Raw genomic sequence first — 14,992 nt, forward strand, 5'->3', positions numbered from 1 at the left:
GGCAACAAGTCGAACATGGTTCGCAGTAGACCCTCTGGTTCTGTCAGCATATCTGTCTCTCTATCTCTCTCACTCATACCTGTGTTCTTGACAGACGTTACGGCGGACCACCTTCCTGACGATCGACCATGTTCGTGGTCCAGTACCTACACCTACTAGTAACAGCTTTTCTTCTTCTTCAGTCGGTCCCTCAATACTGAGGATCGTGACATCATATCCTTCTGTTGAAGACCAGGTTCCTCCATATGGTTCTGTTCCCCGCCAAGCGCATGGCCTCGTGCAGTTTTAATTGCATAGGTGCCGTAATTTGAGCACACCATTTAGAACAACTAAATTAAGTACTTAAGGTTGTGTGAAGCGTTTTACAGAAGAGAAAAAAAACTATATCCATCCCTTTTTAGGCCATAATACTAGTACAGCGAAAAGACAGTATGATTTCTATTACTAAAATTTTAACTATGGGGCTATTCATAAATTACGTCATTTCAAATTAGGGGGGGGGGGTCTGGACATCGGATGACGGTAGCATGAAGTAGGAGGAAATGGGGTCATTTGATGCATGAGTTTTGGATGATTATAGGGGGGGGGGGTCCAAAATCGCCAAAAATCGATGACGTAATTTATGGACAGCCCCTATGCACGAATAAGAAGAGATCCTGGCCAAACTATATATTCAATGTTATCCTAATATCCCACATACGTATGACGTATGGTCACCCTAATTAGAAAGAGATGCAACGGCCCACCTTGACTTCTCATGTGGACACACTTTTTGGCCAATGTCCTCCATCCAGTTTACTCTCTACGTCCGTGGGGTTGGCACCACTTGACTTCCTTTTGCGTGCACGACCACAGATAAGATAATCGCTTGATTTTTGACAACCCTAAATAGCCGAAAGGGATAGTGCCATATATTAGAAAGAGACAGCATGATTCGACCCTGAACCGCTGTCAAACTTCGTTTTTGTAGGAAGTTTCCTTTCTGTACGGCAGTACTATTCATTATTCTGTGGCGATAGTGTGTTACCACTACTTACCACTATAAGACTTACCATCCATCTTCTTCGCTTCTGCCATTTTTTGTAAAAGGGTGGAAGTGGAATTACGGTTCTGCAAACGATTTCGTAAAATTCGACAAGATTTACATCTTGGGTACTGTTGATTTCTTTCGTAAGTATATCATCACCAACAATCACACCTTTACAAAATCTGAAAATGGATGTAATTATTAGATAAATTAGTTTTTATCTTTTATTATTCTCCTCTACCATTGTTTATGTATAAATAGTGCTTTGATCAACAGGTACATAATAAGGGTTCTTAAAATACACAGTCGAGTTTTAATAGGCTGCTATTTAACTGATCACCAGATTTAATAAAATTTAATACCAAAAAAATATATTTTACCACCCTAAAATAATAAATGATCACCAAAATTATAACACCATTTTAATGTGAAATGATTACCAATTTTATTACATTTTACTATCCTTTTAAAGGAAATGACACCAAACTAATCATTATTAACCCAAAAATAGTAAATGATTACCAAATTTCAAACCCCATTTAAATGTGAAATGATAACCAAATTTTTACATCTTGCTATCCTATTAAAGAAAATGACACCAAAATAATCATTGTAAACCCAAAAATAGTAAATGACCATCAAAATTAGAACTCCATTTAATGTAAAATTATAATCAAATTTTTAAATCTTGCTATCCTATTAAAGCAAATGACTCCAAAATAATCATTGTAAACCCAAAAATAGTAAATGACCACCAAAATTGTAACCACATTTTAATAAAAAAATGTGCAAATATTTAATACAAAGTTATCCTATTATATTAATTAATCCACCTCGTCACCTTTTTCTAGTAGCATTTTATTTCTGTAACAGTCTCAGTTCTAACCTAACCTAACCCACTTTTCTAGTAGCATTTCGTTTCTGTAAGGCTCGCAGTTCAAACCTAACCTAACCCACTTTTCTAGTAGCATTTCGTTTCTGTAAGGGTTGCAGTTCAAACCTAACCTAACCCACTTTTCTAGTAGCATTTCTTTTCTGCAAGGGTCGCAGTTCAAACCTAACCTAACCCACTTTTGTAGTAGAATTTCGTTTCCGTATGGGTCGCAGTTCAAACCTAACCTAACCCACTTTTCTAGTACCATTTCGTTTCTGTAAGGGTCGCAATTCAAACCTAACCAAACCCACTTAACTGATAGCAGTTTAACTTACTTTTCTAGTAGCATAACGAAATGCTACTAGAAAAGTAGGTTAGGTTAGGTAGGTATGCGGTGCGGGGTACGGGGGGTTGAGCGGGAGGGGCTAGTAATTTTGGCATCAGTTTACTTTATTTGGTAATATGTATAAATTTTTTGGTAATCATAGTGGTTTATTTAGGTGAAAATATCGCATTAATTTGGTCTTCAAGATTTGGTGATCATTAATGATTTTTGGTGATCATTCAATATATTTGGTATTTAAATACAATTTGAAGTGCAGTCGTAATTAAAACGGTGGTGTTTTTGTATTTTTAGGCCTTATTTTTTTGGTGTTCAGTAATTTATTTTGGTAAGCATGATTTTTTTATTTAGGGTACCAAAGTATTTTTTGGTGGTCATTATATTTGTAGCCGTTTTAATAGGATAGGTTCAAGAATTACGACCTATTTAATGTACCGTTAGTCCGTTACATATTTATTGTTACATCAATAAACACTTACAGTGATAGTTAGATCATCGTTTAAACGTATATGATGTCTAATCTGCTGAGTTGTTGGATCCATTCGCATAAATTCCAGCCCACTTGAATTTTCTGCATGTAGCCAAAAAGGCGGCAAAAACGAAAAGGCCCGAAACTTACTTTTAAAATTGTCTATTGGATTTATTGTTACATCTTGATATTGACTCAACAATGGTTCCGCAAAGACCTGTTGTATCATTTCACAATCCATTAAATTATTAGAATCATTTTGATCTACTGATAATTCCTGTTGCTCGGCATTGATTTGTTGTTGCTGCTCGTCCTTAGGTTGATTGGGGTATGGTTCGAAAGATTCCTCTACATGAATAGTATTGGCTTGGAGTTCATGTTCGGGAATGGGAATAAACTGATGCTCAATCGTGGGCACAGCTTCTTCCTTAAGCGTCTTTCTTTGTGTAGGAATATATTTGAGCTCTCCTTTAATAATTAACTTTTCGTACATATTTATAGTTTCTTCTTTAAAATGAAGATAGCAAATATAATCATTTGCTTTTAATGCAATTCCTAACGACTTCTTCCAACTTTCTAACCGTGCCGGTGTCTGAGAATTAATAGAATATGAAGAATTGTTGAAGTGAAATTGTGAATTTATTAAGAAAAATCATACAATATAATACGTTATTAAATAACTAGCGACCCGCCCCGGTTTCGGACTGATTAACAAATTATACACCTAAACCTTCCTCAAGAATCACTCTATTGATAGGTGAAAACCGCATGAAAATCGAACCGAAACCGTCCAGTAGTTGGTTTATTGCAAACATACAAACAAACCCATAGACAGACGCGGCGTGTATATAAGGTGTACTGAAAATTACATACTGACCGTTGGTTGGAAAAATGTTACGGGCTTCGTAACATTTTTCTGTTTTTTCCCCTTACGCCCACTTTGGCAACTGTTTACGATGCAAACTTTTCCCATTTTTACTATAGAAAATATATCCTATATCGGTGGATTTGCCCTAAGGCCTGGTAAGCCCAGGCCCGAGGTGGCTAGATAACAGGGGAACAGGGTTAGGTCGGGGTGCTACCCTAGCGCCACCGGAGAGATTTCCAACTATTATTTCACCATCAAATTATTTACCATAAAAGATAGCTCTCCTTTACGTCTAGCCAAAGAGCATATTTACGACCGGTCTGGCCTAGTGGGTAGTGACCCTGCCTATGAAGCCGATGGTCCCGGGTTCGAATCCTGGTAAGGGCATTTATTTGTATGATGATACAGATATTTGTTCCTGAGTCATGGTTGTTTTCTATGTATTTAAGTATTTATATATATCGTTGTCTGAGTATACCCACAACACAAGCCTTCTTGAGCTTACCGTGGAGCTTAGTCAATTTGTGTAAGAATGTCCCTATAATATTTATTTATTATTTTCTTTATTCAATTAGGGTCTTAGGTTAGGGTTTTACAATGTGAGTATAAAAGTAAAATATAAAAACACTTACAAAACATAACAAAAATATATAAACACATTATAAAAAACCTAACCTAGGGTGCCGCCGGCAGCGGGGCAGGGTCCAAGCTGCCGGTGGTCAGGGCCGCAGAGTGAGGAATCGACGTACTATACGCGCCGTGTCCAAAATTACCGCCTTCTGCATCTGACCCTTGATCCAACCACCCAGCGAGAGTCTCTCTAGGTGTTGGTCAAGACTCTTCGCTATGTTATTTATTATTATTATTATTTATTATATTATATAATCAATACGTTCTACGTCAGTGGTGACAGTAGACATTTGACACACGCCATAGAAGGTACACACGCCATACACACGCACAATAGGGCTATGTTCCGAACATGAATCTAGGATATACCTGGATCTGGCATGAGTGGTGGGGGTAACTGACAGAACGGGATAGTCTTATGTATCTTTCAGTAGGAGTAGCAGAGAAAGCGGTATTATTGCTTGTCCTTGTCACAGTCTCACTTTTTGTTTGTTTCCCACCTTTTTATTAGTATGGAGAATGGTGGGCAACAAATGAATTCGACCAATCACAGTGTCGCATTTGCGTATGTTTTGTCCCTCACGGAGGCACGCGTATACCACTTCTATGCGATCCTACCTTCTATGGTTCCGAATCACGCTCACAACGCTTAAGTGGTATCCAGACGAGACTGATCAAATCGGTCGGTCGGTCGATTTGATCAGAAATGAAATAGGCGTCAATCTCCAATAGGGAATATTAGTCAAAGCTCTGCGTAGGTGGCACATACAGTAAACAAACCACATTGACACATCACACGTCACGCCTACCGCGAAACAAGAAAATCGAAATTTCGTTATCTAATCTCTCTATCACTCTTGCGTATTCGAGCGATAAAGAGGCAGATAACTAAATTTTGATTTTCGCGTTTACCCGTTACCGGTAGGCCCTTGTTAACAAACCGCCTTGACGCATCAATGTCATATTTTATTGTCTGTGAAAACTTGTCAAAAAACAGTTTAAGGCACAGTATGTGTAAGTTAGTCTATGAATTTACTGAGTCGGTAGTGCTGCACTCTGGCGGCAGAACATTGCAGTAATATCCCCTATTTTAGATTTATGGTGATATTAGAGCCCTCTTAATTGAAAAAATGCCCCAGAACGAAAATACTGGCCTCATAAATTGGTATTCTTGCGTCCGCACCTCATTTTATCGGAAAGAGCAAGACCAAGGAAAAGGAAGATGGTACGGAAGCATTCAGGAAAGTCTGTCTACAAGACCATGGTATAATTAACCTGCAAAAAGCCAGTCGAGATTTTATCACTACTATAAACCGGTTGCGCTACGGACACAATACTGCACCCTCACACCTTGCCAGACTAGGATTAATACCAAGGACCATAACCAAGTAGGCTAGTCCGTGATTAATACAAAACAATATCTGTACTTTCTGTGAAGCTGAAGAAGGAACGGTTAACCATGGTATAATAATATACTCCGCCTGGTACTCCATTCCCGTCTTTTCTAGGTCACCTAACTGACACGGGCTTACGTCATCATGCGACAGCGCTATATGATAATATGCGATAGCGCTATATATAGCGGCCATGTTGTTGTGTTGTGACGTAGCCCCGTGTCACTCTGGGAATGGAAGACCATGTTTTATTAGACTATGCGGTTAACCACCTCTTATTTAAATGTCAAGCCTCCTCCACACTCGTGCGCGAATCGCGGCGCAAAGCCGCGAACGCGAGTGTAGAGTCGATTTTCCCGGACAGCGAAATCGACTCCACACTTGCGGTCACGGCTTCGCCCGCGATTCACGCGCATAGTCTGGAGGGGGCTTCAGAAGTTCCTTATTGACAGATTAGTGCTTGCCAGTGAATTAAGTGAAGTGTGTAAAAAACATAGATTTAGTATATAGAGATCCCGTCTCAGCGAGCTGTCACTGTTGCCACTTTTGTTTAGTGTACGATTAACAATGAGGCCCACCTTGCTGTAGCCATGTCGATAAAGTCATATCGATAAACTATCGACATTTCTTGGAATTTTAATTTTACTTCAGAGGTTTAACGATACCTAAAATGAACAAAAACGCTTTTATTCTTTATTGTGGTTATCAGATCACAATTTTATCGTCACGCCCCAGCAGGGAACCAAGGGAAAGTTCTGATATTTAATTAAAATATATAAATACCTACTAAAATATGTGTTCCGCAATAATTGAATTATTTTATTACATTATAATATATTCATTATCCATTAGCATTTCAACTATGTTCATGTTTAACGAAGATATTGAAGCTTCAATTAATCGCTATTTCGTTCCGCTGTGTAGCGTTTATCGATATATAACATGGTTAAAATCGACTTTTCACATCCCTAAAAGAGCACACATATACGCTTTTACGCACACATACACAGCCTGGGCGCATCAAAAAAGGCAACACTTGATTTGAAGTCCATCTTGTCAACAGTATGGTTGTCCTTTTTTGACAAACGGCATTTTTAAAAGAGCGAGGAGTGAGAAATTATACTAGTTGCTGCGCCGTGAAAGAGAACAGAAAACGTTGGGCCCTTGGTAAAAAAGTAATAGTGATTTTCCTCCCGCCCGCCGCCGCTTAATAATCTACTAAAAGACAGCCAAACATATCAACCAATTTACAAATACATTAAAAACACAGTGAGAAAACTTTAATTAAAGTGCAGTGTAATAAATAAAAAAAAGACTTGGCTTAAAGATCTCGTAGCCAGGTCATAAAAACCAAAAAAAAAAACACGTTTGACAATCCGCCATTTTGTCCCTAACCGTCATCCTTGTCGAACGGGTGTTAATTGTTATTTCCTTCTCGCTCAGTGTCACTGTCAGCAGTCGCAGTCTGTTCTTTTCCAAGCTTTCCACGTCGTAAGCTTGGTAATTAATGTTTTGTTACGAAAATGGTTGGCTGTTCTATTCGGAACTGTAAGAGTAGGAGTAAAAAGGGCAGTATAATCGTATTTCATTCGTTTCCGAAAAAAGAATCCGTAGCCAATGAATGGCTTCGCTATTGTGGACTGAAAACAACATGTAAAAATGGTATGTATACGTACTTATCGACAATAATTACTATTAATAATAAAATTCTATGTTCTATGTTTGCTTGCTGACGCAAGCAGCCTCCCTAAGTGTACCAAACCGTTATTCTTTTGATGCTTATTTTATGTATTCATTTGTTTTACAGGCAGAGTTTGTTCAAAACATTTCACGAGTTCTGATTATATCAAGCCATTGCGGCACATTCTAATGAAAGAATCGCCAAGGACAGTAAGGACATTAAAACCAGACGCGATACCTACATTACAGATTGATAGTGTCTCTATAAAGATAGAGAGAGAGAGTGTAGAAGAATCAAACTCAACTGACTTGACAGCAAAGTCTATCGTATGTACGGGGGGACAGACAGACAACTGTGAAACAAAAGAAGAAAATTATGATATTTCAGCTCCTTCATGCAATATTAATTTAAAATCTGAAAGCGACACAACACCAGCCAACAATGTTGAGGGCTCTTCAAACGTTGTTGAGAAAAGGTATTATTGAACTTATATTCAATTAAAATTTAATTAATGGAGATTTAACTACTTATGTATTATTGACCTTTGTCTCCAATGCGTGTTTTGTGAGTTTGAATATAGCCTGTTGCCAGTTTAATTATTCATAAATCATAATTATTGAAGTGAAAACTTCTGCGCTGTGCTGGGGAAAAAAACTCTTGTGATTGGGAAAAAAATTTAAACTTGCGAGAGCGTAAGACGTGACGTCACGTGTGATTATGTTTTTCTTTATTGATTTAAATGCCAGTTTCCCTCTAACTGGTATAATATAACTCGAGTACTAACAGTGATGTGCTTAGGGCTTTCAAGTAATGCGACGGAATAACGCTAGATGGCGTTAACCTCAATTATACATAGTGAAAACTTCTTAAGCAGTGCTGTGCAATCTCATTGAGTTTCCACTTCTGCCAGCACTCCCGGAGTGCAACCCATTATTTTTTATTAATTTATTGATTCTGTTCCAGGGATAAGAAGATTACAGTGTCAAAGGCTGAATATAAGCTACTTAAAAGGAAAGTCGATGAATATGAGATTCTCAAAAATAATCTCAAGCAAATTTTTACCTCAGGACAAATTCGATGTCTCACAAAACCTGATAGACAACGTGTCAGATGGTCAGCTGAAGATATTGCTGCTGCTATATCTCTAAGATGTGTCAGCCCAAAGGGATATCAACATTTGAGGTCTGAAAAAGGGATTCCTTTACCGGCTTTGTCAACTTTGTACAATTGGGCTTCAAAATTTGACATTAAGCCAGATGCGGAGTATATTATTACACCATGCGCCCAGGCGGACTCCCAAGAGTGAGAGCACCGTGAGCGCCGTCCATTGACGTCACGATATCTCATGTAAGATCTGTGAGCGTGATTCGGAACACAGCCTAGGACACACGTCAAGCGTCAAAATTGAAGCGGTATCCAGACGGGACTGATCCAAGGCCCCAACGTTCTGTTCTCTTCGACGGCGCAGCAGCTATAGTTCGTTTTTTTTAGCATTAGAAATAAGGTATACAATCTTGATGTGTCTTTTAATTGAAAAACACATTTTAAAAATAAGTTACGGCAAATATGTAACAATTCTGAATCTAATACGATCATTTATATTCTTCTGCTTTCATAAGTAATAGTTAATGATTTTTGAAATGCGTTTTTCAATTAAAAGACATGTCAAGATCGCTTACCTTCTTTCAAGTTCTTTCTAATGCTAAAAAAAAAGAAACTATAGTATCACTTCTCTCTCCTCGCTCTTTTGGAAATACCATTTGTCAAAAAAGGACAACCATACTGTTGACAGGATGAACTTCAAATCAAGGTGTTGCAGTTTTTGGTGGATTCAAGCTGTGTAAAAGTGGTCTTTCAGGGATGTGATAATAAATGCTACACAGCGGAACGAAATAGCAATTAATTGAAGCTTCGATATCTTCATTAAAAATAAACATAATTGAAATGCTAATGGATAATCAATATATTATAATATAATAAAATAATTCAATTATTGCGGAACACATATTTTAGTATGTATTGTAATAAAAAATCTGAACTTTCCCTTCGTTCCCTGCTGGGGCACGACGATAAAATCACAAATTGGTATTCTTGCATCCGCACCTCATTTTATCGGTAATATCAGTCATTATTGGCGGTTGTGTCCGCACGTCCTGATTCGATCGGGCAATTTAATCAGATTGGCGAAAAATTGACCAGTCAGAGGGGCTACCGCGAAAACCGAAATTCGCAAATTGCGGGGATCTTTTTCTTTTACTCCAATGAAGGCGTAATTAGAGTGACAGAGAAAAATGCCCGCAATTTGCGAACCTCGATTTTCGCGGTTATAGCCCTGGATACGCCTTCAGTCAAGCAACGTGAGTGGAAACAAATAGTGCTGTACGCCAATTCTCATCACCCACGCCCAAAATGTTTCTGTTTGAACGCGGTTTTGCGGTTTAAACGGGTTCAGAAATCCAAGCAACTTGGTGCCTGAAAAAAAGATTTTTTTAATTTGCCGCAATTTTTTACTGACCGAAATGGTTTGACAGACTATACATAACACTCAGGGGCGTATTTTGAAATTTGGCGCCCCGGGCCAATACGTTTCGCCGCTCCAGAAGTCAAGGAAGAAAACCAAAATGCATTCCGCCAGGGGCGGCATGCCGCCCCTGGGGGTTGGCATATGCCGCCCCTGGAGGTTGGCGCCCCGGGCCATGGCCCGGATGGCCCTAGGGTAAATACGCCCTTGATAACACTAACTTTTTATTCATGTCTCAAGTTCGGTTAATAGTACATTGTGCAACATGGGCGTAAGTTAAATATTGCAAACGAGAGTAAGTTAAATCGCGACGGCTTGCCGGAGCGATTTATAGACTCGAGTTTGCAATATTATTACGCCCCGAGTTACACACAATGTTTTTCATCACACTTGAACTTGACCTGCGATACAAAAATGAAGTATAAAGACAAAAAACTGTTAATTATGGTACTAGAAACTTCATTACTCCCTAGGGAAAACGCTTTTTCTTTTACTCCCGCTAAGCCTGCGTGCAATTCCACATTTACTGAGCGAGTGTGATGAAAAATAAGTTTTCTTTATGCACACTCACAGACATTAGGAAAATAAGTCTAGAGATGCGATGCAACGGATAGTTGTTTGGCCGTATACCGGATATTCGGCCAGACCATCGGCCGAATATTCGGTATCCGGCAGCCGATTATTCGGCCTGCGGAACTATACCTACATTTCGGTTTTTCGGTGCGCATTGTGCAGGTTTTGACTTGTTTCGTACTCGTAGTGAACGTTCACGCGGACTAGGGTGGAGCGTCGTTGTATGGAAAAAAATAAAAATTTGATTATCAATGTGGAACCGGTACCAAAAGTTGCAGTTTGTCATGTAGATTATAGTGATTATATCAAGTTTCAAAATCAACACTACTTTTAGCCCTCTAATCAGCCGCTAAAGAAATTAATAAAGGTAAATTTTCATCAATTATTAAAATATACTATTTCACTAATATGTGTACATTTTATTGAAATTATATAATACTTAATAAGCGTGTAATAAGTTATTACCAAAATTTTTGTGCATTTTTCAATATTTATGAAATAATATAATTTCAAAATTTCATATTAAACAGCAATTTCATGCAAAACAAGGAAAATGCTACAGTGTAAAATAATTATGAGTGATTTTTTTTAGACATTCTTGTGTCTAAGTAACGATGTTATTGATTACGAAAAGTATCATTTTACTGCAAAAAAAACCGGGCAAGTGCGAGTCGGACTCGCGCACGAAGGGTTCCGTACCATAATGCAAAAAAAAAAAAACGAAAAAAAAGCAAAAAAAAAACGGTCACCCATCCAAGTACTGACCACTCCCGACGTTGCTTAACTTTGGTCAAAAATCACGTTTGTTGTATGGGAGCCCCATTTAAATCTTTATTTTATTCTGTTTTTAGTATTTGTTGTTATAGCGGCAACAGAAATACATCATCTGTGAAAATTTCAACTGTCTAGCTATCACGGTTCGTGAGATACAGCCTGGTGACAGACGGACGGACGGACGGACGGACGGACGGACGGACGGACGGACAGCGAAGTCTTAGTAATAGGGTCCCGTTTTACCCTTTGGGTACGGAACCCTAAAAAGGGTTACTTATATGTTTAAATAAGCGTCAAATTTCGGCCTTCGGCGTCGCTTACGCCCTTTTTGGGTCATGTTCACACGTATGTTAGGCATATATATACTTATACTAGTATTCTTTTTATTATCTTATCATGTTCAAAATAGTTTTCACGATTCTGTTATGGGTTGTAAACTCCAATTTGTGCACAATATCCGGGTTAAAGGGCATTTTGCATAAAACCCCTATTTACGTGGTTTTACCGTGTCATAAAAATATACGTTATAAACAAAAATAAGTATAGGAATTGAGTATATCTGTAAGAATAAGATGTTATTTAATAAATAAAACTAGTTATAAAAAAATAAGCATAAATTAAATTTATTAAAAATATACATATATTGCTACATATAATCGAATAGTAGAGGGCTAAAAGTATATACCAATATTTTTTTTATTATTTTTCCCTTAAATAATAAAAAATTAAACATCCTTTTAGAGGGGTTCCATTGCTATATTCAAGAATTTTGGATTTCGCTCCACCCTAATGCGGACTCATTTCTAGGTTCGAAATGAGTGCACGTGCAAGTGAGTGGAATGTTTAAACAAGTCGATTATGACCGTCACTGTTTCTTAGTCCAATTTAGTTTACTCCGAAATCAAACAATTTTACTATCCGGTATCCGGCCGGATAGTAGGCCACTATACGGAATCCGGCTAGACGTTAAAATAATGGCCGGATACCGGATAGTAACCGAATATCCGGTGCATCTCTAAAAATCATCATCATCATCATATATATAAAATCGAAAAACCAGAACGGGATAAAAAACGAGGGAAGAAGCGAGATGGCGCCTTACAAATTTCTAAAAAAGTTTTTGACACGTTTCTCAAATACGACGCACGTATGATAAGAAAAAACTGTTTCAATCTATTATCTAAATATAGGAATAGAACTAGAGCATAAAAACTATCGCTTTCGATACGTATTTAATTTACAATAAGCAAAATAAATTTTCATAACAATCTTTATTTTACGACGATCGGCCGCGTCTCGGCAACTCTCGGTTAGTTTCGTTTCGGTAGTGCTACAGACTAGACCAAATTATTCGTAAGTTAAAGTAACCTAAATGATGTTTGTCATGTTGGTATACAGTTATTTCGGCGTTTTTTTACACGAAGTAAAATAAAAAGTGCTGTCAACCTCAACCTTAGTCTATAGCCTAATATACGAGTGACTTATGCCATATATGACATCATTATCAATCAAAATAATATTATCATATTATTAATAAAAAAAAAAAATGTATATAAATAATTTGTATTTTGTTGTTTTAAATTTCTTTTTAAGTTATATTATTCAGATTGAATTTCACGGCTTCGGCAAACATTGCTTTTTGTCCGGGGAACGAGCTGCCGATATGGGCCAAAAATACAAAGTTGATAGTAAGTTATATAATGTAGGTAGGTAAAGTGCATGTTCAGATATTTTTGAGCGACCTGATGAAAATAAGCAAATGTACAGTCAGCAGTCAGCCAAATATCTTAATATAACTTTGTTGCCATAGAAATAAGGATGTGTTCCGATATAGTGGCGAAATATTGAGAGACCAAAGCTAGCCGCTTTAGTGGCTCGGACACTTAGAGAGAATGGGAGAGGATCGTGCCGTGAAGAGAGCGTACTTGGGACAACAAAACGGGACAGAAAGGGGAATAGGGACTACCTACGTTTGTATGAAAAGGCGATTTATGGGCGGTGGTCGTCCATATTCGTCTTAAGGCGGAAATTAATCTAATGAACGTTTTTGCAACTAGGCTTATAAAAATAAATAATAATTTTACGTTGAAACAAGTTTTAAATAAATACCTACGTAGTAGGTACATGAAAAAAGACAATCTTGCCTTTTATCAAATCACATAATTTTTTGAGAAATTTGCGAATTAAGTTATCCAAATAACGGCTACAAATAAGAAATCCCTATCACAGTTATACTTAAACCCTGGCAGGGTTGAATACATAATAATGTCGGTATTTAACTAAACATAAGACAAACTTTTTATTTCATTAACGCGAGCGGAGCTGCGGGCCCGTCTAGTAACCAAAATAAAAACGTTTCCCAGAGGATCTGAACACTTAACCTTTTCGACGCCGTGTCAAACACAAAAGCTGTCACTCAGACGCCACGTCACCGAAGTGTCAAAACTGAAATTGAACTTTATGCATATGCACGTAGGTCTATGTTGATCTGTGGTCTGTGACCGATTAATCGGTCTTTGGCGTTGAACCTGCGGTGCGGATATATCGGTCATTGGCGTCCAAAAGGTTAAAAGAACACACAAGAGGAAAGAAAAGACCCCAATGTAAACCGTACAAAAAAACCGCGTGGATTGGCGCCGCCTGGAGGAGGCCTATGTCAAAGACAGCCTGACAAGTGACAAAGAAGAAGAAACAGAAAAAGAGTATAAAACTTAAATAAGTAAATATAGTTGGTCAAACTAATTTGTCAGTCAGTAAGAACCAGGAAAACTATACTCATCCTTTTCTTTTGGGTGCTAGTAATAGTGTAAGACAAAGATAGTATAATTCTCTCTGTCTATGTTTGAAATGAGCAAGTTATACTTGTATAGTTATAGTTATAGTTGTATAATTGTAAAAGAAAATGTAAAAATGTATGTGTTAGGAATAAAGGCTATTTCATATAATAATCTTACCTGTATTGGACTCTGGTAATGTAGCCTGCTGTGTTGCTTCATTAGAAACATGTTGCAAGTTTGAGGTAGAGACTTGTTCACTGATGTTTGGCTGTCTCGCATGCAAGATTTTCAAGTTGTTAACAAATGTTTGTTCTGTAAAAAGGTACAGTCAGCAGCAATAGTCGCTAATAGGGAGAGGTGTTCAAAATGATCTTGACGCGACTTTATTGTTAAGAGAATAAGAGCGTGTCGAGGTAATTTTCACCCCTTTCTCAGCAACCATCTATAGACTGCTGCCCCTAACATCTTGCCGCTCTAGAGCCGGGCCTACTGGGTCTTAGGGCAAATCTGCCACTGTGTGTGCACCAAATGAAAAGTAATCCTGTGGAAATCATACCTGGTAGGAACAGAGTAGGCACTGCTATTCTATTTAATCGGTTGTTGCGGTTTTTGTTGGCATCCTCAAAATGTTTATCACAGATGATCCTGGTCCTGTAGTGTTTATAATCTGATGATTTTTCCAACTTGCCACCAACAAGAGTGACCCATGATTGGAATAGTTCTGGATACTTGTAAGGATTTGGAAAACGATGGGTTATTACTTCTGAAAAAAGAAGGTCATTCTTCTTTCATTGTGTTTCATTGTGTCATTTCTCTTCAGGTCTTCTTGTATAATCTTGCATAATTTTGATTTAATAAAATAAATTAATGAATTATGACTTATTTACATGTAAGATATGCCCAAAAAGTGAGTATTACATGTCATATTTAATACCATACATGGAGTAGATATGGAAATGTATACTACAATATACATAAGTACGTTTATTTTAGTAATATTTATTGTTAATTTATAACTTGAACTTACTTTCGGTTTTGCAGCCAAAAATACATAGTCTAGG

The 14,992-nt window shown here is 37.6% G+C and overlaps 1 protein-coding gene and 1 long non-coding RNA gene across 2 annotated transcripts; one reads left to right on the forward strand and one right to left on the reverse strand.

The window, feature by feature from the left end:
* Window positions 1-2,701: 2,701 nt before the first annotated feature.
* On the reverse strand, window positions 2,702-3,773 carry LOC134801498 (uncharacterized). The gene is made up of 2 exons (XM_063774109.1): window positions 3,591-3,773; window positions 2,702-3,305 (listed from the first exon to the last, which is right to left on the reverse strand). Exons 1-2 carry the CDS (start codon window positions 3,684-3,686, stop codon window positions 2,709-2,711), a joined length of 693 nt encoding a protein of 230 aa, XP_063630179.1. The 5' UTR covers window positions 3,687-3,773; the 3' UTR covers window positions 2,702-2,708.
* Window positions 3,774-7,018: 3,245 nt separating this feature from the next.
* Window positions 7,019-9,778, forward strand: LOC134801531 (uncharacterized). Its single transcript, XR_010145677.1, has 4 exons — window positions 7,019-7,267; window positions 7,413-7,761; window positions 8,250-9,484; window positions 9,617-9,778. It is a non-coding gene; the product is annotated as an uncharacterized LOC134801531 (long non-coding RNA).
* Window positions 9,779-14,992: the final 5,214 nt, after the last annotated feature.

This window comes from Cydia splendana, chromosome 22 (assembly GCF_910591565.1).
Source record: "Cydia splendana chromosome 22, ilCydSple1.2, whole genome shotgun sequence".
NCBI classification, from domain to species: domain Eukaryota; kingdom Metazoa; phylum Arthropoda; class Insecta; order Lepidoptera; family Tortricidae; genus Cydia; species Cydia splendana.

Bases quoted from the DNA above. Each gene is read 5' to 3' on its own strand.
- LOC134801498 (XM_063774109.1), bottom strand. From the start codon at position 3,686: ATGGGAAAAGTTTGCATCGTAAACAGTTGCCAAAGTGGGCGTAAGGGG. The intron at 3,306-3,590 runs GTCAGTATGTAA...ATTAATTCTCAG, and splicing joins TAACATTTTTCCAACCAACG to ACACCGGCACGGTTAGAAAG.